The sequence below is a fragment of the Zea mays genome, chromosome 7, assembly GCF_902167145.1.
Source record: "Zea mays cultivar B73 chromosome 7, Zm-B73-REFERENCE-NAM-5.0, whole genome shotgun sequence".
Taxonomy (NCBI): domain Eukaryota; kingdom Viridiplantae; phylum Streptophyta; class Magnoliopsida; order Poales; family Poaceae; genus Zea; species Zea mays.
In genome coordinates, this window is record NC_050102.1 from 177,435,548 (window position 1) to 177,456,423 (window position 20,876).

The following is a 20,876-nucleotide window of genomic DNA, read 5'->3' on the forward strand; positions in this document are numbered from 1 at the left end:
CTGCCGGGGGCGCGTGTCAGGATAGAGGTGTCAGGCCACCTTTGCGTTAAATGCCCCTGCAATTTGGTCAGTCGGTGTGGTGATTTAGTCAAGGTTGCTTCTGAGCGAAGCCAAGGCCTTGGGCAAGCCGGTGATGTGTCCGCCATAAAAAGGGGGCCTCGGGCGAGACGGAAGTCTCTCGAGGTCGGCTGCCTTCGGCCGAGGCTAGGCTCGGGTGAAGCGTGATCGAGTCACTCGTGTGGACTGATCCCTGACTTAATCGTGCCCATCAGGCCTTTGCAGCTTTATGCTGATGGGGGTTACCAGCTGAGAATTAGGCGTCTTGAGGGTACCCCTAATTATGATCCCCGACAGGAGCGATCCGATTAAGCGAGAGCGCGACATAGCAATCACATGACGCAACCAAGTTTGAATGGCACAAATATTGCGTCGTGTTGCCACGACGCAGTCAATATTCAGCTAATGTCATAACTCAGCCGATAATAACATAGCTTGATCAATATGTCCGAGTACCCACTATAATATTTAATCGCTCGGCGTGAATCAGAAACTCAACATACCACAAATATTTAGAGCGATTTAAAAATACACAACATAGCCTTCACATGCAATTTAATTAATTTCTGTTAATTATTTGCAGCCAAAAATAATTATTAATGCAGAAAAATTAAATACCAAAATTATTGCATGAGCATAACACGTCAGGTGTAAAAAGCATTCCCATATTTAAACATGTACTTTTCTACTAATTATTTACTGCTGGAAATAATTAACTAAAGTGGAGTCTGAAACATAAAATGTTTTGTTCTTTCTGTTTATTTTCTGGTAACTTAGTCGTGTGCGTTTAGAAAAATACATCAATTTTTTTTCTTGAGACACAAGAATAGCAAAAAGCATCTGGTGCGCATGCAAGCATGCAGTCCATCTAATTGGGATTTTTCTTTTCCTTTTTTTTCTAAGCTGTACGACCCTTTCTTTTCTCTGCGCATGCACGTTTGTGCGAGTGCGACAGTGCGTGCGGGTCAGCCTTTTCTCCACCGCATGCACATGCATGGAGAACCGCATGCAAGCCTGATCTTGATGTGTGTCATGCAAAGGTGGGATCCTTTCTTCTCGCCGCTAGAATCGGTCAGCAACTGCTAGGCTGTGGAGCATGCAATGCAGCAGCAGGCTACAGGTCAGGTCGCTGATGTGCGGCGCGGCGCAGCCCAGCGCATGTGTGGCTTCTGGCGCCGGCGAGGAAACCAGTCAACCGACGCGGGCGCTTCTGGCGCGAGCGAGGACCAGAGCGGACGTAGCACCATGACAGTGATGGCTAGTTTGTGGCGTACAGATCGTAGCGCGTGTACACTAGCAGATCAAGAACAATAGATCTAATTGAAGCATACCGCTCGAATGTGTAGAGGGAAATCGAAGCCTCTAGCGTAGGAGAGTTCGGCTAGGCCAAAGACCTGCCGACTTGACGTAGAGTTGATGCAGATTTGATCTTATAGTAACATCGAGGTAGAGCGTGCTGATAACGTGTTGAGAACTACGTTACCACGGATCACCAGATCCGCTCCCTTCCCTTACGTCAGCAGTAGAGGCACAAGAAGTTGTAGAGAACTCGTCTCCCTTCCCATAAGCACGACAGAGAAAACACACGAGACACAGGATATAGGGTTGAGCCTCTGACCTCTTTCTCTTCTCTATCTTATGAGGTGGTGTACAGGTTGCTTACATAGAGATGTGAGACCCTTTAGGGGCAAAGCAGGTATTTGCCTACATAACCCTAATTAGAGTTACTTAACAAGTACAGCTTATTAAAAAAACGTGAAACCAGATAAAAGCCCTGCCAAAATGATCCTTACATATACACTTGTTCATATATATATATATATATATATATATATTAAAAAAAGTGGAAGAAAATCGAGGCAGTGCCGCGGGTAGGACTAGGAGGCCTGCCAAAGGAGCGGTTCGACCCGCTCCTAAATCAGCCCATGGAGGCATGGAGCAAAGCAGGCCGACCCTACAGGGCAGGAGAGGGGCAATGGGCCATCACAGGGTGGTAGGTGGCCTGTTTCAACGGCCATGGTACATGGACATGGCAGGTGGTTTCCCCGCTTCAGAGAAACAGCTCGCCGCTTGAAAACGAAGCCTCGCGCCGCAGCCGCCGCCGGATGCGTACTATTTGCTCCGCGGTGAAGAGGAGGCTCAGACGGTGCCTTCCTCTTGGCTCCCCAGCGACTGCTCCTCGCCGCGGATGCAGCAGCTACGGCCCGCGCGAGGCCGTCGCGCTCCTCCTCCGGCTGCAGTCCGCCCCCGCCCTCACGGAGGTACGGAGACTCCACGCTGCGCTGCTGGTGCGAGGCTACCATAGAAGCACCGTCCTCGCCGCGCAGCTGGTACGCGCGTACGCCAGGATGCGGGATGGTGGGCTCGGGCACGCGGTGCGTGTGTTCGATGGAATGCCTACGAGGAACTCCTTCGCGTGGAACGCTGTGATCAAGGGCCTTGTCGACGCTGGCAGGTTCTCGGAGGCGCTGCGGTGGTACTGGGACATGGTCCGTGACGGCTCGGTCGTTGCTGATCGTTTCACGTACCCGCCTGTTCTGAAAGCGTGTGCGGCGCTTGGCGAGGTTGAGCAGGGGAGAAAGGTTCAAGAGAACGTGGAGACGGACATTGCCCGGGGCATTGCAAAGGGCAACGTGTTTGTGCAGTGCGCGCTTGTGGACATGTTTGCCAAGTGTGGGTGCTTAGGTGAGGCGAGGAATATGTTTGAGAGCATGGGAGTGAGGGACTTGGCTTCGTGGACTGCGATGATTGGAGGAGCCGTCCGCGGAGGAGACTGGCTTGAGGTGATGACGTTGCTTAAGCGCATGAAGTCAGAAGGGTTTCGGCCTGATTCAATGATTTTTGCTACTGTTATTCCAGCATGTGGTAAGGTGAAAGAGCTGAGGACTGGAATGGCATTGCATGGATATGCAGTAAAATGCGGAGTAGGTGATGATATCTGTGTTCCTAATGCTTTGGTTGATATGTATTGCAAATGTGCTAGGCTGGATATGGCTGCTTCTCTGTTTTGGTCTATCGATCACAAGGATGTGTTCTCTTGGAGTACCATAATTGCAGGGCATTCACAGAATAGAATATATAATGTGAGTGTCAGTTTGTTTACTGAAATGGTTGCTTCAGGCATAAAACCAAATTCTACTACCATAGCAAGCATACTTCCTAGCATTTCAGAGCTGAGGTTACTGAGGTATGGAAAAGAAATTCATTGCTTCTCCTTAAGAAATAGATTGGAGCACAGTGAGTTTCTAGCTAGTGCACTCATCGACTTCTACTGTAGACAAGGATACATTAGGGACGCACAAATTGTTTTTGAATTCAAGCCGAAGAATGATTTGGTCGTTTTGAATTCAATGATCAGAGGATATGTCGTGAATAAGGATTCAGAGTCTGCATTACGTCTATTAAGGGCACTGCTGAAAGAGGGACTCAGACCTGATCATGTGACTGTTGTTTCAGTTCTTCCTCTATGCAATCAACCCTCGAGGCTCCTCCAGGGTAAGGAGCTACATGCTTATGCCATCAGACATAACATAAGTTCGTGTTTCTCAGTTACTAACGCACTTACAGATATGTACTGCAAGTGTGGTTGCCTAGAAATAGCCAACAAGATTTTTCTGCTGATGACAGAGCGAAATACTGTTACATATAACACTCTGATTTCTTCTCTGGGAAAGCATGGCCATGCAGATCAAGCATTCATTCTTTTTGACCTAATGAAGAGGGATGGAGTTTCTCCAGATAAAGTGACTTTTGTAGCTCTGTTATCATGTTGTAGCCATGGAGGCCTTATTGACAAGGGCTTATGCTTCTATGATTCCATGTTGCGGGACTATAATATTCCTCCTGACAAGGAGCACTATTCATGTATTGTTGACCTCTACAGTAGATCTGGGAAGCTTGATGATGCTTGGAGTTTTATTGCTAATTTACAAGAAGTGCCAGAAATAGATGTTCTTGGGTGCCTATTGTCAGCATGCAGAGATCACCATAGAATGGACATTGCTGAGCTTGTTGCAGAAAGAATATTTGAGCAAAACCCCAATGATCCTGGTTATCACATTCTGTTATCTAACGTCTATGCCAGTGCTGGAATGTGGTCTGAGGTGACTAGGATAAGAACTATGATAGAAGAGAGGAGCTTGAAGAAGAGAACAGGAAATAGCTTGATTTAAGATCATGGCGTGTCGCTTGTGGTTCTTTGACTCCCTGTACATATCAAATTCATTTTGCACAAAAGAAAAACATCATTTGCTTGTGGTTGTATGGAACAATTAACTAGATAGGAAATCCAAAAATGTCTGACTGTCATATTTAACGGGAAGATACATAACTCAGCGAAATCATGAACGGTCACTTCATAACATGTCTTGGATACATAAGGCAAGACGGAGTGTAAAACTGCTGATGTGAAGGATAGTGACTAACTTATCTAACTACTGAGAATTAGTGATAAACCTGGGAGAGAGAATGCAAGGAGACAGCTACTACTCTGCTACTGCATCAAAACACTGTTCAGATATTTTCTTTTCTAGAGGAATACATTTCCATATTTGCGGGCATAAGTGAGTTGACAGGATTACAGTGTGAACTTTACTGTTTATGCTTGTTCTTAATGTTATATTTTAAGAAGTTTAACAAATTTGCTCGTTTTCTACGCCATGCCTGCAATCTGCATTCTCTGTGTTTGTTTGCTAGTATAATTAGCTAAAGAAGACTGCTTGGGGTCACATGGTTCATATTGTATAGCTCACATTTTCTTCTGTTTGACTATCGCCAAGCTCAATTTGAATCTTGATGATGATTGATGAATCTATTCACTTTTCTTGGGAACGCTTAACGTTTTTTCATCCAAGAACTCCTTTTTTCTATATTGCCTACTCCTCATTGCTCTATGTGCAGTTTAATATATTTTTCTGATGCTGAATTTCCTTATTAATAATCAAGAATCTATTCTGCAATCAGTTCATGATTTATCAAACATTCATAAAGGGAAATTGATACTTATGCTCTAAGATGATTTCGGCTATACCTCTTATAGTTTTGCAACTTTTTTGTAGGCAGACAGTATACCCTGTTCTGAAGTCCTTTTTTTGCTAGCTACACTTGTGAAGAAAAGTAAGCAAGTGGGTGCACATCAACGCTCAAGTCTTTCTATGGTTTGGAAGAAGTTTGGATTTTGCGAGGGAAAAATGGATTTTCCAGTTATGCACTGTTTCAAAAATTTTATTCACCATGAGTCTTGGACTTATTCTCCTAGGCAGGTAGTTAGACCACACATATCAGTGCACTGTTTCTCCAGACTGGGTTTCAGCACGACAAAGCTTTTGCTTACTCATGAATTAGCTCACCTGTTGCTATCATATACAACGATGGTGTCTCCATCAATGGATGCCAAAAGCAGAACCAGCACCACAAGTAGAATCGGTAAAGCACCCGGATTTCACTGATGATGCATCATAATGCAATGCAAAAGGGCAGTAATCAATGAGGGTGCTGGGCCAATGCAGAGGGGGTGGGCAGTGGGCTCACCACATGTCTTCATCAGATAGTTGATTCCCCGCTTGTCCTACTGAGCGTTGCTGCTATCCGAAGTTTGTGCAGAGGATTGAGTTGAACCACATGGCCTATATTATTACAGCGTTTGTTCAATTCCGGTGTCCCAGAATCTATCAGGTAAGGAGCTGCTTTCTTGCAAGATAGGTAGAGAAAGAGAGAGAGAGAGAGAGAGAGAGAGAGAGGTGATTTTGCACGCCTAAATCCCAATGCTTTTATTGCATCTTTGAGTTTGACTAGCCATTTTTCAATAAAATATTGTTTTACATGGCCTATATTATTACAGTCGTTTGGCCGTTTGTTCAATTCTGGTGTCCCAGAATCTATCGGTTAGGGAGCTGCTTTCTTGCAGGTCAGAGAGAGAGAAAGAGAGAGAGAGAGAGAGAGAGAGAGAGAGAGAGAGAGAGAGAGAGAGAGAGAGAGAGAGAGAGAGAGAGAGAGAGAGAGAGAGAGAGAGAGAGAGAGAGAGAGAGAGAGAGAGAGAGAGAGAGAGAGAGAGAGAGAGAGAGGGAGAGGGAGAGGGAGAGGGAGAGGGAGAGGGAGAGGGAGAGGGAGAGGGAGAGGGAGAGGGAGAGGGAGAGGGAGAGGGAGAGGGAGAGGGCGAGGGCGAGGGCGAGAGAGGGAGGGAGGGAGAGAGGGAGAGAGGGAGAGAGGGAGAGAGGGAGAGAGAGAGAGAGAGAGAGAGAGAGAGAGAGAGAGAGAGAGATTTTGCATGCCCCCAATGTTTTTTTATGATTTTGACATCCCATTTTTTTAATAAAATATTGTTTTACATACTTCGTCCATACATTTCTGTCCAGAGCTCTGAGAAGTGAAAAACGTTATCAATGGTAGTAATAGTACTATTAGGGTGTGTAAGAAGATCCTGTGTGATTATTTTTTTTTTACACTAAACCCTTTGACATCTTTCAGTTCCTCACCCTCGGTTTGTTGCTTCCTTGCTGTGTAGGTTAACTTGCAAGCTTCAAGACAACAGGGAACGGGCATCCTTATCGGATCCAGATCAGATCTATTCTCCAACTTCTTATCGAAGTTCCGATGGCCGGTGCGATGTAGTTTGGGGTTTGGACCATCTGCCATCCTGCAACGGTAACTGTCTTCTCCCATGTTATCTGAAGTTGATTATGTAGGATTACGGGGAGGCTACGCTAGCGCAAAACAAAATTTTCATCCCCATAATACCAAGAACTACTGCGGTTATAGGTCATGGAATTACCACTAGACGCGCAGAGCAGCGGAAGACGTCTCGATGTAGACGAACGCGTCGAGCAGTGTCGTGCAGTCGCCGGCGTCCTTCACGTCCTCGCACGGTTCGTCCAAGTGCTCCAGATGCAGCACCTCCGAGGTATCCACACGTACAGGGAGGAAGCGCCGCGTACCGAACTGCTAGGTTCGCGATGGCGGCTTGGCGAGGGCGAGCGGCGGCTGCTGATTTGCAGGTGGCGAATTAGGTTATCCCTTAACCGCGCCCCCGCCCCTCATTATATAGGCGTTATGGTGGGCTTCTGACGCCGAGGCCCATCATTAACCCTAAAGCCCAGTCTAATTTCGGATCTAATCCGAATTAGGCTTCCTTCCCCTTAAGTGTGTGACCCTATAGGTTCACGTACAAATAGACATAGCCCGAGTACTCTTACTTGGCTCAATAATTGACAGCGGCCTTTAGCAAGACATGTCAACTCCTATGTGTACGTAAAGATCATATCAGACGAACCATTGCGACATTAAGTACATGCTGTTCCCTTTGTCTCACGATATTTGGTCTGGCTCTAAGCTGACCTCTCTTTCTCGATACTGTGAATTGGAATCCTTTCAATGGTTAACTCTTAACCCTAGCATGGCCATGCATTTCTTGATCCAATCACTCGAGGGGCCCAGAGATATCTCTCTCACAAAGAGAGGGACAAGTCTCATAGCATGCTTCCTGACAAACCCAAAACTACCTTTATAACTACCCAGTTACGGGATAGCGTTTGATAGTCCCTAAGTAAGTCAATTCACATCTTGAGAACATGCGACAATCTCAGGTCTAAGGATACAGTATTCATGTTGCAAGAAGAGAACTATATTACAATATCTCACGTTGGGTCGGTCCAGCCTCATGTCATACATGCGCCCACATTATTAATTTAACATCTCCATGTTCATGTGATGTACGGAAATACGTACACACGTCGGCACAGGGCACGCGACGTGCGGCGCGCGGCTGAGCGCGCAGGACGCCTGATCCAGCAGGCAGCGCCTGATCCAGCAGGCAGCCAGGCCTAGCGGCTAGATCTGGAAAGAATAAAAGTGATTGATGGCCTTCCTATTAGTCTGGGCTAGATTTAGAAGGAATAGGAGTGATCTGTGATTGATGGCTTTCCTTTATTAGTCCGGGCTAGATTTAGAAGGGAATAAGAGTGATTAGTGATTGATGGCTTTCCTTTAATAATCTGGGATAGATTTAGAAGGGAATAAGAGTGATTAGTGGCTTCCTTTAGTAGCCCTGGCCTATGGCTTTATATACCCCTGTAAGCACCCATGATGAGGACAAGAAAGTTTTATCTCCATCTCCTACCTCTCTCTACTCGGCAACAGGGGGCATAACCCGTTGACGAAAACCGCCGTTCCTGGGGGCATAACCCGGTCGGCAACACGGACGGCGGCTACGACCTTCGGAGCCGCGGTCCTCCTACCCTCGGGCCCGACGCCCTTGACAACCTGGTATCAGGAAGTCGGCGATCCCCAACCACCACCCCCAGCCCTTCAGCCGCACCACCACCACCAGCCACCACCTCCCCGTCCACCGCTACGTCCAGGTTCATCACCATGGGTGACGGCGCTCAACCCTCCATGGCCGACGTCATGCAGATGCTCCAGACCCTGTCCACCAACATGTCCAAAATGCAGTCCGACATGGTGGTCATGCAGGAGAAGGTCGCCTCCGCGACCGACTACGGCGGCCACCAAGATGGGCAGCCCCGCACGGATCACCCGCCGAAGTTCCAGCGGATGGAGTTCCCGCGCTATGACGGCAAATCCGACCCGCTGATCTTCATCAACAAGTGCGAGTCGTACTTTCGACATCAACGCACCATGCCGGAGGAAAAGGTATGGATGGCATCTTACAACATGGACGACGTGGCCCAGCTGTGGTTCCTCCAACTCCAGGAGGATGAGGGCACGCCGCCCTGGGGTCGCTTCAAGGAACTCCTCAACCTCCGGTTCGGACCAGCGCTGAGATCAGCGCCGCTGTTCGAGCTGACGGAGTGTCGACGCACGGGATCGGTGGAAGAATATTCCAACCGCTTCCAGGCCCTTCTTTCGCGTGCTGGCCGGCTGCAGGAAAGCCAGCGCGTACAACTGTACACAGGGGGGCTGCTGCCGCCGCTGAGCCATCAGGTCCGCGTTCACGCGCCGGAGTCCCTGGCCGCAGCCATGAGCCTGGCCAGGATGCTGGAACTGGTGGAGCTAGACCGGCTCAACCCCCTACTCGGTCGGGCGGCCCCGCGCGCGGCCCTGCCCGCTCTACCTACGCGGCCAGCGCTGCCAGCGGCCGGCGCGCCTCCGGTGCTTCCCGTACCGGTTCCCCCAGCACAGCAGCTGGCCCTCCCGGCGCCTCCTCCACGCGGCGCAGCTGGGGCTGCCAAGCGCCTTACGACGGAGGAGCAGGCGGAACGTCGTCGTCTTGGCTTGTGTTACAACTGTAATGAGCCGTACTCCCGCGGGCACAATCGGGTGTGTCGCCGTGTCTTCTACATTGACGGCTTCGAGCTGGAGGACGCTGCCCAGGAGGCTGACGCCGTCGACACCTCCGCACCATTGTTCTCCCTTCGCGCTGTGGCTGGTATGCCCATTTGTGACTCCATGCAGGTGCGCGTGCAAGTGGGCGCCGTGACGCTGACCGCCCTTCTGGACACTGGCTCCACGCATAACTTCATCGCCGAGGCCGCAGCGTCACGCACGGGGCTTGCTGTCGAGACCAGCCCACGCCTCACGGCCACCGTGGCGAATGGCGAGCGCATCGCCTGCCCGGGTGTTTTCCGTCAGGCCCCGATCACCATCGCAGGCGAGGACTTTTGCGTCGACCTCTATGTGATGCCACTGGCCGGCTACGACGTCGTCCTCGGCACCCAGTGGATGGTCACGCTAGGCAAGATGGTGTGGGACTTCACCACGCGCACCGTGGCCTTCACACGCCATGGCCGCCCCGTCTGCTGGGAGGACGTGGCCGCCCGGCGCACACCGCGCCTCGACAGCATCACGGCGCCCGAAGCCTTGCTGGAGGAGCTGCTGACCACGTTCGATGGCCTCTTCGCCGAGCCCTCGGGCCTGCCACCGCCGCGGGCGCGTGACCACAGCATCGTACTCAAGTCGGGCACACTGCCGGTAGCGGTCCGGCCGTACCGTTACCCGGCGGCCCACAAAGATGAGTTGGAGCGACAATGTGCCGCAATGATCGCACAAGGCATCGTGCGTCGCAGCGACTCCGCGTTCTCGTCCCCGGTCCTCCTCGTCAAGAAGCCGGACGGATCGTGGCGTTTCTGCGTCGACTACCGGGCGCTTAACGCGCTCACGATCAAGGACGCATTCCCTATCCCAGTCGTCGACGAGCTGCTGGACGAGCTCCACGGGGCATGCTTCTTCACCAAGCTCGACTTGCGCTCCGGGTACCACCAGGTCCGCATGCGGCCGACTGACGTGCACAAGACGGCGTTCCGCACACATGACGGCCTCTACGAGTTCCTGGTCATGGCGTTCGGGCTGTGCAACGCTCCCGCCACGTTCCAGGCCATGATGAACGACGTCCTGCGCCCCTTCCTCCGCCGCTTCGTGCTGGTATTTTTTGACGACATTTTGATTTACAGCCGCACATGGGCGGACCACCTTCGTCACCTGCGTGCTGTCTTCGGCGCGCTTCAACAGCACCAGCTCTTCGTCAAGCGCTCTAAGTGCGCTTTCGCGGCCTCCTCCGTCGCGTACCTGGGACATGTTGTCTCGGCGGCCGGAGTCGCCATGGACCCCGCCAAGGTGCAAGCGGTGCGCGACTGGCAGCAGCCGCGGTCGGCCCGCGCGGTTCGCGGTTTCCTCGGTCTTGCCGGGTACTACCGGAAATTCGTGCACAACTATGGCACAATCGCCGCGCCGTTGACCGCCCTGCTCAAGAAGGACGGGTTCCTGTGGTCGGACGAAACGGCGGCTGCCTTCGCCGCTCTAAAGGAGGCGGTCACGTCGGCCCCGGTACTCGCCATGCCGGACTTCTCCAAGACGTTCGTCGTCGAATGCGACGCTTCGTCCCACGGCTTCGGGGCGGTGCTGGTCCAGGACAGCCACCCCGTGGCCTTCTTCAGTCGGCCCGTGGCGCCTCGTCACCGCGCCCTAGCCGCCTATGAGCGGGAGCTGATCGGCCTCGTCCAGGCAATCCGCCATTGGAGGCCCTACCTTTGGGGGCGCCGATTCGAAGTCAAGACCGATCACTACAGCCTCAAGTACTTGCTGGATCAGAGGCTGTCCACCATACCACAACACCACTGGGTGGGCAAACTTCTCGGCTTCGACTTCTCCGTCGAGTACAAGCCGGGACATACCAATGCCGTCGCGGACGCGCTCTCACGCCGCGACACACCGGAGGAGGGCTTGGTGCTGGCCTTGTCCGGACCACGCTTCGACTTCATAGATCGGCTCCGTCAGGCACACACCGTCGACCCCACGCTCGCGGCCCTCCAGCACGACATCAGCAGCGGCGCCAGGTCACGGCCCTGGGCGCTAACCGACGGCCTCGTCCACTATGCGGGCCGGCTGTACATTCTGCCCGCCTCCCCGCTGCTCCAGGAGATCTTGGTGGCGGTCCACGAGGAAGGCCATGAGGGCGTACAGCGCACCCTGCACCGACTCCGGCGCGACTTCCATTTTTCTCACATGAAACGTGTGGTGCAGGATCTGATTCGTGGCTGTGCAGTCTGCCAACGCAACAAGCCCGACCATCAGCACCCGGCCGGCTTGCTGTTACCCCTGCCGGTGCCGCAAGGGGTATGGACGGACATCGCCATGGATTTCGTCGAAGCGCTGCCTCGCGTCCGCGGCAAGACCGTCATCTTCACGGTGATAGACCGCTTCAGCAAGTATGCACATTTCGTTCCCCTGGCGCACCCGTACACGGCCGAGTCTGTGGCGCAGGCATTCTTCACCGACATCGTCCGTCTCCACGGCATTCCCCAGTCGATCGTCTCTGACCGGGACTCGGTGTTCACCTCCAACTTCTGGACCGAGCTGATGCGCTTGAGCGGTACCAAGCTACAGATGACCACGTCATTTCATCCCCAGTCAGACGGCCAGTCCGAATCGGCGAACAAGGTCATCATCATGTATCTCAGGTGCTTGACGGGAGATCGACCCCGCGACTGGTTGCGCTGGCTCCCATGGGCGGAATATATCTTCAACACCGCTTTCCAGTCGTCCCTGCGCGACACGCCGTTCCGCGTCGTCTATGGCCGCGACCCTCCCTCACTTCGCTCCTACGAGCAGGGGGCAACGCGGGTGCCTGCGGTGGCCAGGACTTTGGAGGAGCGCGTGGAGTTCCTGGCAGATATCCGTCACCGGCTGGAGCAGGCCCAGGCTGTCCAGAAACATCATTATGATCGTCTACATCGTGACATCGACATACAGGTCGGCGAGTGGGTGCTGCTTCGTCTACGCCAGCGCCCGACGGCCTCCATGCCCGACTCGTCGGCTGGCAAGCTGAAGCCGCGGTTCTACGGCCCTTACCGCGTCGTCGAACGCATCAACGCCGTGGCTGTCCGCCTGGCCCTGCCTCCTCAAGCTCGCCTCCACGACGTCTTCCACGTGGGGCTTCTCAAGAAGTTCCACGGCGCGCCTCCGCAAGAGCCTCCAGCTCTACCTCCGGTTCGCCACGGCGCAGTTATTCCAGAGCCAGAGCAAGCAGTCAAGATGCGGCTGCTCAGGGGAGTTCGGCAGGTCCTCATTCGCTGGCGGGGAGCCTCTCCGGCATCGGCTACCTGGGAGGATGTGGACACATTTCGCGCTTCATACCCACTATTTCAGCTCGAGGACGAGCTGCCTCTCGAGGAGGGGAGAGATGTGATGTACGGAAATACGTACACACGTCGGCACAGGGCACGCGACGTGCGGCGCGCGGCTGAGCGCGCAGGACGCCTGATCCAGCAGGCAACGCCTGATCCAGCAGGCAGCCAGGCCTAGCGGCTAGATCTGGAAAGAATAAAAGTGATTGATGGCCTTCCTATTAGTCTGGGCTAGATTTAGAAGGAATAGGAGTGATCTGTGATTGATGGCTTTCCTTTATTAGTCCGGACTAGATTTAGAAGGGAATAAGAGTGATTAGTGATTGATGGCTTTCCTTTAATAATCTGGGATAGATTTAGAAGGGAATAAGAGTGATTAGTGGCTTCCTTTAGTAGCCCTGGCCTATGGCTTTATATACCCCTGTAAGCACCCATGATGAGGACAAGAAAGTTTTATCTCCATCTCCTACCTCTCTCTACTCGGCAACAGGGGGCATAACCCGTTGACGAAAACCGCCGTTCCTGGGGGCATAACCCGGTCGGCAACACGGACGGCGGCTACGACCTTCGGAGCCGCGGTCCTCCTACCCTCGGGCCCGACGCCCTTGACAGTTCATGACTTGTGAAATGTAGTCATCAACTAATACATGTGCTAGTCATCGACTCTGACTAGGGACATCATTTAGAATAACCATATAAGTAAAGAATCTCACAAACAATTCACATAATTGCTAATCAATACAAGGTGTCTTCCATGGATATTCAATTAAGCAATATATATATCATAGATACAAAGAAATATGCTCATCTCTATGATTATCTCTAGGGCATATTTCTAACAGATTAGCAGCGCTGTCTATATATACCTGATCCAAATGATTGCGATAGACCTGCGCACAGCAATCGATAAGCTTAATGAGAGCGTTGGTAACCGTGTCCAGTTATTCGAAGCATATATTCTAGTTCTTATCATGGAAAAAAAAAAGAGGAGTATGAAGAAATCCAGTGGTAGACCGCAGGTAGCTTGTAGCGGTTCTCTCTCTGGCTGAAGTAGTAAGGAATGGAAGGCTGCACATGCGGAGTTTTGCACTGGATAACTAACTCCACGTGCTATTCTACTACTACCTGTCCAACCCTTCACAAAAACCCTAAGTAACAGGATTTGTATTCTTTAAGCATTAGATAACCACAAGCTTTAGAAGCCGGTAACCCACCTGTCATGAGCTGCCACCAGAACAGAGAATATGTGAATGCTTACACTAGTCTATGCAAGTCTTTGGGCACTGGAGCTTAAACGGCACGCACCCCTCCCCATGTGGGCAGATAAGATAACGACGTCCCTGAGAATGGGGAACCGACCCACGCCCCTCTTCTCATGCTGCACCCACCGGCCACCGACGCTGGAGTGAATTCACCGACCGTGGCTCGTTTCGCCGTCACCCAGAAGGAGACGTGTAGCTCGCGCTGAAGAGATTGGATGTTTGTTTGGTTTGATGGTTCGTTTTGGCGCTGCCTGCCACTGCAGTCTGCAGCACAGTGATCAATGGCGTTTGATAGCAGCCTATTGGGGGATCCCAGACCTGGTCAGTCCATTTTATTTCATCACCATTCATGGGTGTTACGGCCTGTTTGGATCAACCAGAGCCAGTTATTAGCTGGGCTAGAAGTTAGCCTAAATTAGCTGGAGTTGGCCACCTAAAAGATTGTTCGGTGGGTGGATTGAAAGAAATCGGAGGGAATTAGATCCAGTTCTATTCAAATTTATTAAGAAGATTTAATCCCTTTCAATCCACCTCAAAACGAATAAACCCTAGGCTATATATTTAAACAAACCCTTACGTACGGGCGTGTAGGTGTAGCTGATGGTGATGGTATAGCCAAATGGATCGTATTAAATGGACCGACACTAAGCACGACATGGCCCGTAGTACTTCGGCACGGCACGAACATGATTCATATAGTGACAGTGTCGGCACAACACGGATCTAATGCCGTGTTTGGGCCGCCACCCCGGCACGATGGGCTGACACGAGCACAACATGATTAAGTGATCGATACGGTTAGGCATGACTTAGACTAACCGGTAGTATATAGATGTGTTTGTGATATTTGCATGTGATTGTAAATTGTTATTTGTTATGATTTTAAACCTAATGAATTTACTTTATAATGGTATAGATATCTAATTGTGAGTGCTAGTGACAGTGCAGTGACTTGCCTGACTACCCGTTTGCAGGTGATGGGCGGTGGGTGCCGACATGTCCACAGGACATCCCGCCCGTTGAATTGTCTGCAAGGAGTATGCATTATGACACAGTAGCTAGCTAGTGACTTTATTATATTATATGTTGATGTGATGCCTAACTGTCTCACATTTATAGCTGAATGGACGAGCGGATTTGGCATGACTTATGTATTTACGCGGCAGTGGTTAGTAGTGTATAGCTTTACCTCTGTTCCCCCATCCTGTTTTGGAAACTTTTATCCGTGCCTGTTCTGAAACGATCAGCCGGGCTTTCCTGGTGAGCTAGCTGTTGCCGACTTGTTTTCTTGTGGACGATTTACAGCGCAAGTCAGAATAGTAACTGATAACTCACGAGATTAACTCTAAATCTCTAAATATGTAGCCTATACTAACTACCACATATTCTATTATTTATTTTCACCTCTTTCCTCTCCACACCCAATGGGCAGCCAATAGGAAGAGGAAAGAGATTATTCAGTCCACCACAGAAGGTGCACTAGCTGTGAAGTTCCTGAGAGCTGTAAAAATTTACGGCGCGGCTGCGGATAGCCTAAAGGCACGTACTGATCGTATGCATGTAACAGCTTTTGTTGTCTTGAGGAGTTGAGGTCGTCGACGCTCGACAGCATTGGAAAAGCTTTGGCTGCTAAAGTAGAAAGTACACTTTGCACTTTCCAGGTGTGCATTCTAGTAGCCCTCTCTTGCTCTCTTGGCCATCGAAGCATCCTCCAGAGTGTGTAGATCCGATCAGATCCGCGAGAACATGCTGAGAGTCTCCGGGCAAAGGGATGATAAGAGCTGGAACATGAATTGGCAGAAGCAGAAGCGAAAGCAGGCTGTTTATTTGTCATGAATGGATACCATGATTCGGCCTCTAGGACTAGGAGAGGATAAGAGGGTCGGGGTGGACACGTAGAGGAGGATGGTGGTAGGCAGGAGAGCTGTCAGCTGAAGCAGCAAGCAAGCCCATGCATGGGGCGGTGGGGTCATCGACCGACGCGGCGCGGGCCGGGGCCATTCTGGAGACCGTGAAATCGACATTTACCGTTGATGGATAGCGTCCCTACATGACCGACCGCACTAGAGGCAAAAAAAAAAAAAAGTGGACCCATCTGCCGACCACAGAGGCGAGGAGCGAACCAATGAGCTCCTCGTCACCGCGTCCAGCAGGCAGCAGGCCGGGTGGGGTGATGGACTGTGATGAATGCCCGCGCATCCCGGCCAAGTTCCGCGGGGCGTCAGATGGGGATGCATGCACACAGCTCAGCGCACCCGATGCCCTCTGCCCACGCATCTTGGCATGTTGGCACCCCGGACCCCCGCCCGCTCCCCGCCTTTATAAGCGCCAGCAGCCACGGCAGGTGGAGCTCATCGCATCCATCCACCACGCACCCCACCAACCCATACCCATACCAGAGGCTCTCTGATTTTACTTCTCCGCGGTAGATCGGCTGAGCGAGCGAGCGAGGCACACGGAGCTAGCTAAACAGAGCACACGGGTAGAAAAGCAAGATGTCGGACGGCACGGCGACCTGCATCGACATCATCCTCGCCATCATCCTGCCGCCGCTCGGGGTCTTCTTCAAGTTCGGCTGCGGGGTGCGTGATTTTTTAATATCTACTACTAGTTCGGCGGCAGCTTTCTGCCTTCTTTGCTGCAGTGCAGTGCCGATCGATAGATGACTGTTATTGCTTGCTTGCTTGCTGCAGGTTGAGTTCTGGATCTGCCTTATCCTCACCTTCCTCGGCTACCTCCCCGGCATCATCTACGCCGTCTGGGCCATCACCAAGTAGCCGGCCGGAGCAGATGAACCACGGTCCCCTGCCAGTGCCAGGCAGCTAGCTGTGACTCCGTCGCGTGCGTTAGCATGCAATGCAAGCGCAGGGTGGTCTCGTGGGGGGACGTGGTGTGCGCGTGTCTTGAGATGTGATTCCTTCCTTCTTTGTTTAGTTGCTGCTGCTCCTGCTGGTGTAGTACTGGTGTATCCAGTCCTTTTAATTTCTTGATTAGTTTGCTCGGCTGAAGAAATCAGGACGCGTGCCTGGTGTCGCTCCTCAGCTCCATGTACTTGTACAACCGTTCCTCCCTGCAGCTGCTGCCCCTTCTCTCTTTTTTGTTTACCTTGGGTTGATGGGTTGTTAAATTCGTTGTTTGTCTCTTTTTTAACCTTCGCGATTGTAGTACTGGGTTGGTTGCTTGCTTGGTTGGTTTCGGTTGGGAGATCGATGGGAATAAGTCTATGATATATATCAGTACAACAAAAGAGAGAAAGAAATTGCCGCCGTCATAACTAGCTTACCGTGCGTGAATTCACTACTCGGGCACTGCCAGTGGCTTCCGCCATCTTGGGGGAATTACTGCACCACCAACTTTGGTGCGTGGGTTGGACGAGAGCGTGACCTGAGCATGGAACACGTCCGTTGGTTATCTCGTCTTCTTGTGACAACCGCCTGGTTCGTCGCCGAGGGCCGCGGCCCATCAAACAGCCTCCGCCGCGGCGGAACTCCAACGGGGCCGGGTCGGATTGGGGCCGGCAGCTGCCCAAGCTGGAGTCCGTTCTGTTTGGTTGAAGAGCCAAGTAGAACGGAACAGTTCTGTTTCAGTTTTGTTATTGTTTGGTTACAAAGTAACCAGAACGGAATGACTCCAATTAGGGAATATTCTCCTCAGATCCGGAACCATTCCGTTCCAAAAAATCAATGGGATGGAGTCGCTCCGTTCTAATCCCGCTCTCACAGTCACGCTCCGTTCCGTTCACTCTGCAACCAAACAAAAAACAGAACCGCTCCGTTCCAGATTACCAAACACAGAACAGAGCGGCTCCGTTCCTAGAATCAGGGATGGAACGGCTCCGTTCTATTTGGCTCCTCAACCAAACACTACCTAACAGCGTCGTCCGACCCGGCAGGCGCTGACTTCACTAGTTGATTTACACTGCTGACTTCAGTAGAGAATGGCAGAGCGAAGGAGCCAGAGAAGCCGCATCAAGGTCCAGCACCACAAGCAAGCTGTTCGCTTGGCTTTACCGAAACGGTTTCCACTGTTTCTGCCGCGAGGAGAACCAACAAAATGCAACTGTTGCCCATAAAACGATTGGAATCCACATGTTTACAGCATGAGTATCCAATGGTTTATGCTGGGCAGATGTGGAGATGGACACACCAACTATCTGCACCCTGCAAAACGTATAGCCATCTCCCCACGAACAGGGTAGTATCTAGCCTAGTCAGTGAATACAGAATACACAAGCATGTGAAGCCAGCAGAGCATAAAGACACAGATTCTCAAAGCATCCATCAACCGAAGACATAAAAAAGCACATCACAAGCTAACCCCCCTAGCAACTTCAGCAGGTGCACATCTTTCAACCCTATAAACATAGCATCAAGTGCATGTTTAAGCAAGTGCTGCTCGAGCTCTTCAGCACAGCAGACTCGCCAACATATTCTCAAAGCTCGAAAGTTACCAGCTCAATGGATCCTGTGTCTGCAGGAGGCCAAAACTCATCGCATTGTCTCGTACTCACAGAAACAAAAATACAGCCGGAAAATTGAAAATACCGCCCCCTCCCCTCTGCAACTCAGAACAGATTAGACAACCCCGTCCATTGTAAGTTCTAATTACTATGCCTGCTCTGTCTCCCCACTCTTCTTTTTCTTCTCCCTTTTCTTCTTGCTCTTCTCCACCCCCGCCCCATCTGCATGCTCAGCACTCTCTGCATCCGCGGCCGCGGCGCTTCCTTCCTTGCTCTTCTTTTTCTTCTTCTTTTCGCTGCCCGTCTCGTCAGCTGCATCATCAGCCTTCTCCACCTCCTTCGCTTCAGCGGCATCAGCTGATTCTGATTCTACCTTTTCTTTCTTCTTCTTCTTCTTCTCGCTCTTGTCCCCTTCCCCTTCCACTACCTCGGCATCTTCCTCGACCTTGATCTTCTTCGCCGGAACGGAAGCATCATCGCCATTGTTCTCATCCTGCTGCCTCTTCTTCTTCTTCTCCTTGACCTTTTCACCGGCAACTGCATCCTGTTCCACCTTCACCTTCTCTGGCTCAGGAGCAGCTGCGATGCTAGCGATCGATACATCGCCGCCAGTGGGAAGCACCACATTGCGGAGCCACTCAGCTGGGGTCTTCTCGTTTGGCTTCCCATGCTTATCAAGGAGGCCCTCGGCGACCATCTTCTTCTTCTTGAGTGCCACTGGACCAAGCCCCCACTTCCTCGGGTACGTATCCCTGTCCATCACGACCCTCTTGATCTTTGCGACCGCGCCATGGTCGCAGGTTGCCATAACAGCAGTGGTCATCTCAGCAATACCAATGGCAATCGCCTCCCCCTTCGTTGTCATCAGGACAACCTCCTCCCCGGTCTCGATATCATTCTCAAACCGGAGCAAGCCAGGGATCATAAGCTTAGCGCCATAGCAGATAGCATTCACGGCAGAATCCTTCACGACAAGCCTCTTGTAGCTTGTAAGCAGCACCTCCAGCGGCATGACGACGCGCCTCAAGTAGGACTCGTCCTTGTGGTTGTCGAGCGACCACATGGCGTCCATCACGTCGTGCATGGTCACCATATTGTCCTGCTCCCCGAGGATCCCCGACCGGACACGGCGCAGCTCCTGCATATGCGCGCCGACGCCAAGGAGCAGCCCAAGGTGCACACACAGAGTCCGGACATAAGTGCCTGCCTCGCAGGAGATCCAGAACACCGCGAGGTGGCGCTCAGGGTCGTGCTCCAGGAGCTTGCTCTCGTAGATGGTCCGCACCCTGAGCTGGCGCTTCACCGCGGAGATGAGCGGCGGGCGCTGGAACACGGCGCCCGTCAGCGCCTCTAGCGCGCGGGCCACGCGCGCGGTGTCCGGCACGGCGGCGTGGAAGCGGGCGACGCACACGTACTCCTTGCCGGCGCCTTGCTGCGACTTGACGAGGCGCGTGGCTCGGTCGACGCAGACGATGAGGTTGCCGGTGACCTTGGGGTCGAGCGTGCCGCTGTGGCCTGTCTTCTCGGCGCGGAGGATACGCTTGATCCAGGCGACCACCTCGTGGGAGGACGGGTTCGACGGCTTGTCGAGGTTGATGACGCCGTAGCGGAGATGCTCGGCGAGGGGGCGCTTCAGCGGCGAGTGGCCGGAGGGGAGCGGGGTGTAGTGTCCAGTCCGGACGTTGAGGCGGTCGTAGTTCTTGAGGAGGAGCGGCCAGGTCGAGGTGTCCAGGGACGGCACCAGGGACTGGGGCTTGATTAGGTAGCCATCAGTCTTCTCCTCAGCCTCGGCGAGCGATGGCGGGTCAGTGGCGGGGAGATCCTTGGACTTGTGCTTCTTCTTCTTGGATTTTGTTTGCTCGGAGGCGGGGGACGCGACGGCCGGCGGCGTGGACGACATGGCGGCACCGCGGCAGGATTGGGGGTTGGGGTGGGGAAGGCGGGTAGCTTCTTGTTTAGGGTTTAGGGCAAAAGGGTTTAGTGAGTGACGAATGGTCTGATCGTGGCTCGGGGCTGATGGGCTTGTAGTATGGACCAGGCCGGAACAGATGTTATTAGAAAGGGAAAAGGAACGAAACTGATTTGGCCCAACGACCTTAGATTGGGTTGAAAACGTGGTCCTATTTTGCCACCAAAGTCAATTAAAAATGGGAAGTTTCTCACAAAAAAAAGAAAAAATTTGGATCGGAAGTCCGTCTTGTTAATATTCGGAGGGCGCTCCGTTAGCCCTGTGGGGGGAGAGGCATCCTCGTGCCACCCCAAAATGGGTGGGATCCCCACGAGGAACACCCCACATGGATTTTTGACATCCCTGCTTACGTGAACATACATCTGTATCTATACCACTATATAATTCATCAGATTATTTTTTTGCAAAACTCATCCAACCAAATTACTTCCACACCCATAACCTTCGACATATCCGTCATTGCATCAGACTTACACACACCATCAAACCAACTGTTCAAATTGCTGAATAATTCCTCTCCTCTCACTTGTTCAAATCCAATGAACAATATTATT

The 20,876-nt window shown here is 52.1% G+C and overlaps 3 protein-coding genes across 4 annotated transcripts; 2 read left to right on the forward strand and 1 right to left on the reverse strand.

Moving 5' to 3' along the window:
• The first annotated feature begins 1,894 nt into the window (after nucleotides 1-1,894).
• Nucleotides 1,895-15,173, forward strand: LOC103634411 (pentatricopeptide repeat-containing protein At4g33990). 2 transcript variants are annotated; one of them, XM_008655937.4, is made up of 4 exons: nucleotides 1,895-4,619; nucleotides 5,115-5,730; nucleotides 6,560-6,699; nucleotides 14,869-15,173. In XM_008655937.4, exon 1 carries the CDS (start codon nucleotides 2,163-2,165, stop codon nucleotides 4,227-4,229), a length of 2,067 nt encoding a protein of 688 aa, XP_008654159.2. In that variant the 5' UTR covers nucleotides 1,895-2,162; the 3' UTR covers nucleotides 4,230-4,619; nucleotides 5,115-5,730; nucleotides 6,560-6,699; nucleotides 14,869-15,173. The 2 variants fall into 2 exon arrangements, with proteins under 2 accessions (XP_008654159.2, XP_020396900.1); XM_020541311.2 differs by lacking the exon at nucleotides 14,869-15,173 and adding an exon at nucleotides 6,814-6,852.
• A 1,072-nt stretch (nucleotides 15,174-16,245) lies between these two features.
• LOC100281012 (uncharacterized) lies at nucleotides 16,246-17,048 on the forward strand. The gene is made up of 2 exons (NM_001153931.3): nucleotides 16,246-16,476; nucleotides 16,588-17,048. The coding sequence occupies exons 1-2, from the start codon at nucleotides 16,390-16,392 to the stop codon at nucleotides 16,669-16,671; spliced, it is 171 nt and encodes a 56-aa protein (NP_001147403.2). The 5' UTR covers nucleotides 16,246-16,389; the 3' UTR covers nucleotides 16,672-17,048.
• Nucleotides 17,049-18,161: 1,113 nt separating this feature from the next.
• Nucleotides 18,162-20,334, reverse strand: LOC107521957 (uncharacterized). Its single transcript, NM_001321823.2, has one exon. The coding sequence runs from the start codon at nucleotides 20,251-20,253 to the stop codon at nucleotides 18,502-18,504; it is 1,752 nt and encodes a 583-aa protein (NP_001308752.2). The 5' UTR covers nucleotides 20,254-20,334; the 3' UTR covers nucleotides 18,162-18,501.
• Between the last annotated feature and the right edge of the window lie 542 nt (nucleotides 20,335-20,876).

What these genes read in the sequence shown, in the direction of transcription:
- LOC103634411 (XM_008655937.4), top strand. Translation starts at nt 2,163, where the DNA reads ATGCGTACTATTTGCTCCGCGGTGAAGAGGAGGCTCAGACGGTGCCTT.
- LOC107521957 (NM_001321823.2), bottom strand. Translation starts at nt 20,253, where the DNA reads ATGTCGTCCACGCCGCCGGCCGTCGCGTCCCCCGCCTCCGAGCAAACA.
- LOC100281012 (NM_001153931.3), top strand. Translation starts at nt 16,390, where the DNA reads ATGTCGGACGGCACGGCGACCTGCATCGACATCATCCTCGCCATCATC. An exon ending in TCTTCAAGTTCGGCTGCGGG is followed by an intron (nt 16,477 to 16,587) that starts GTGCGTGATTTT and finishes TGCTTGCTGCAG; the next exon opens with GTTGAGTTCTGGATCTGCCT.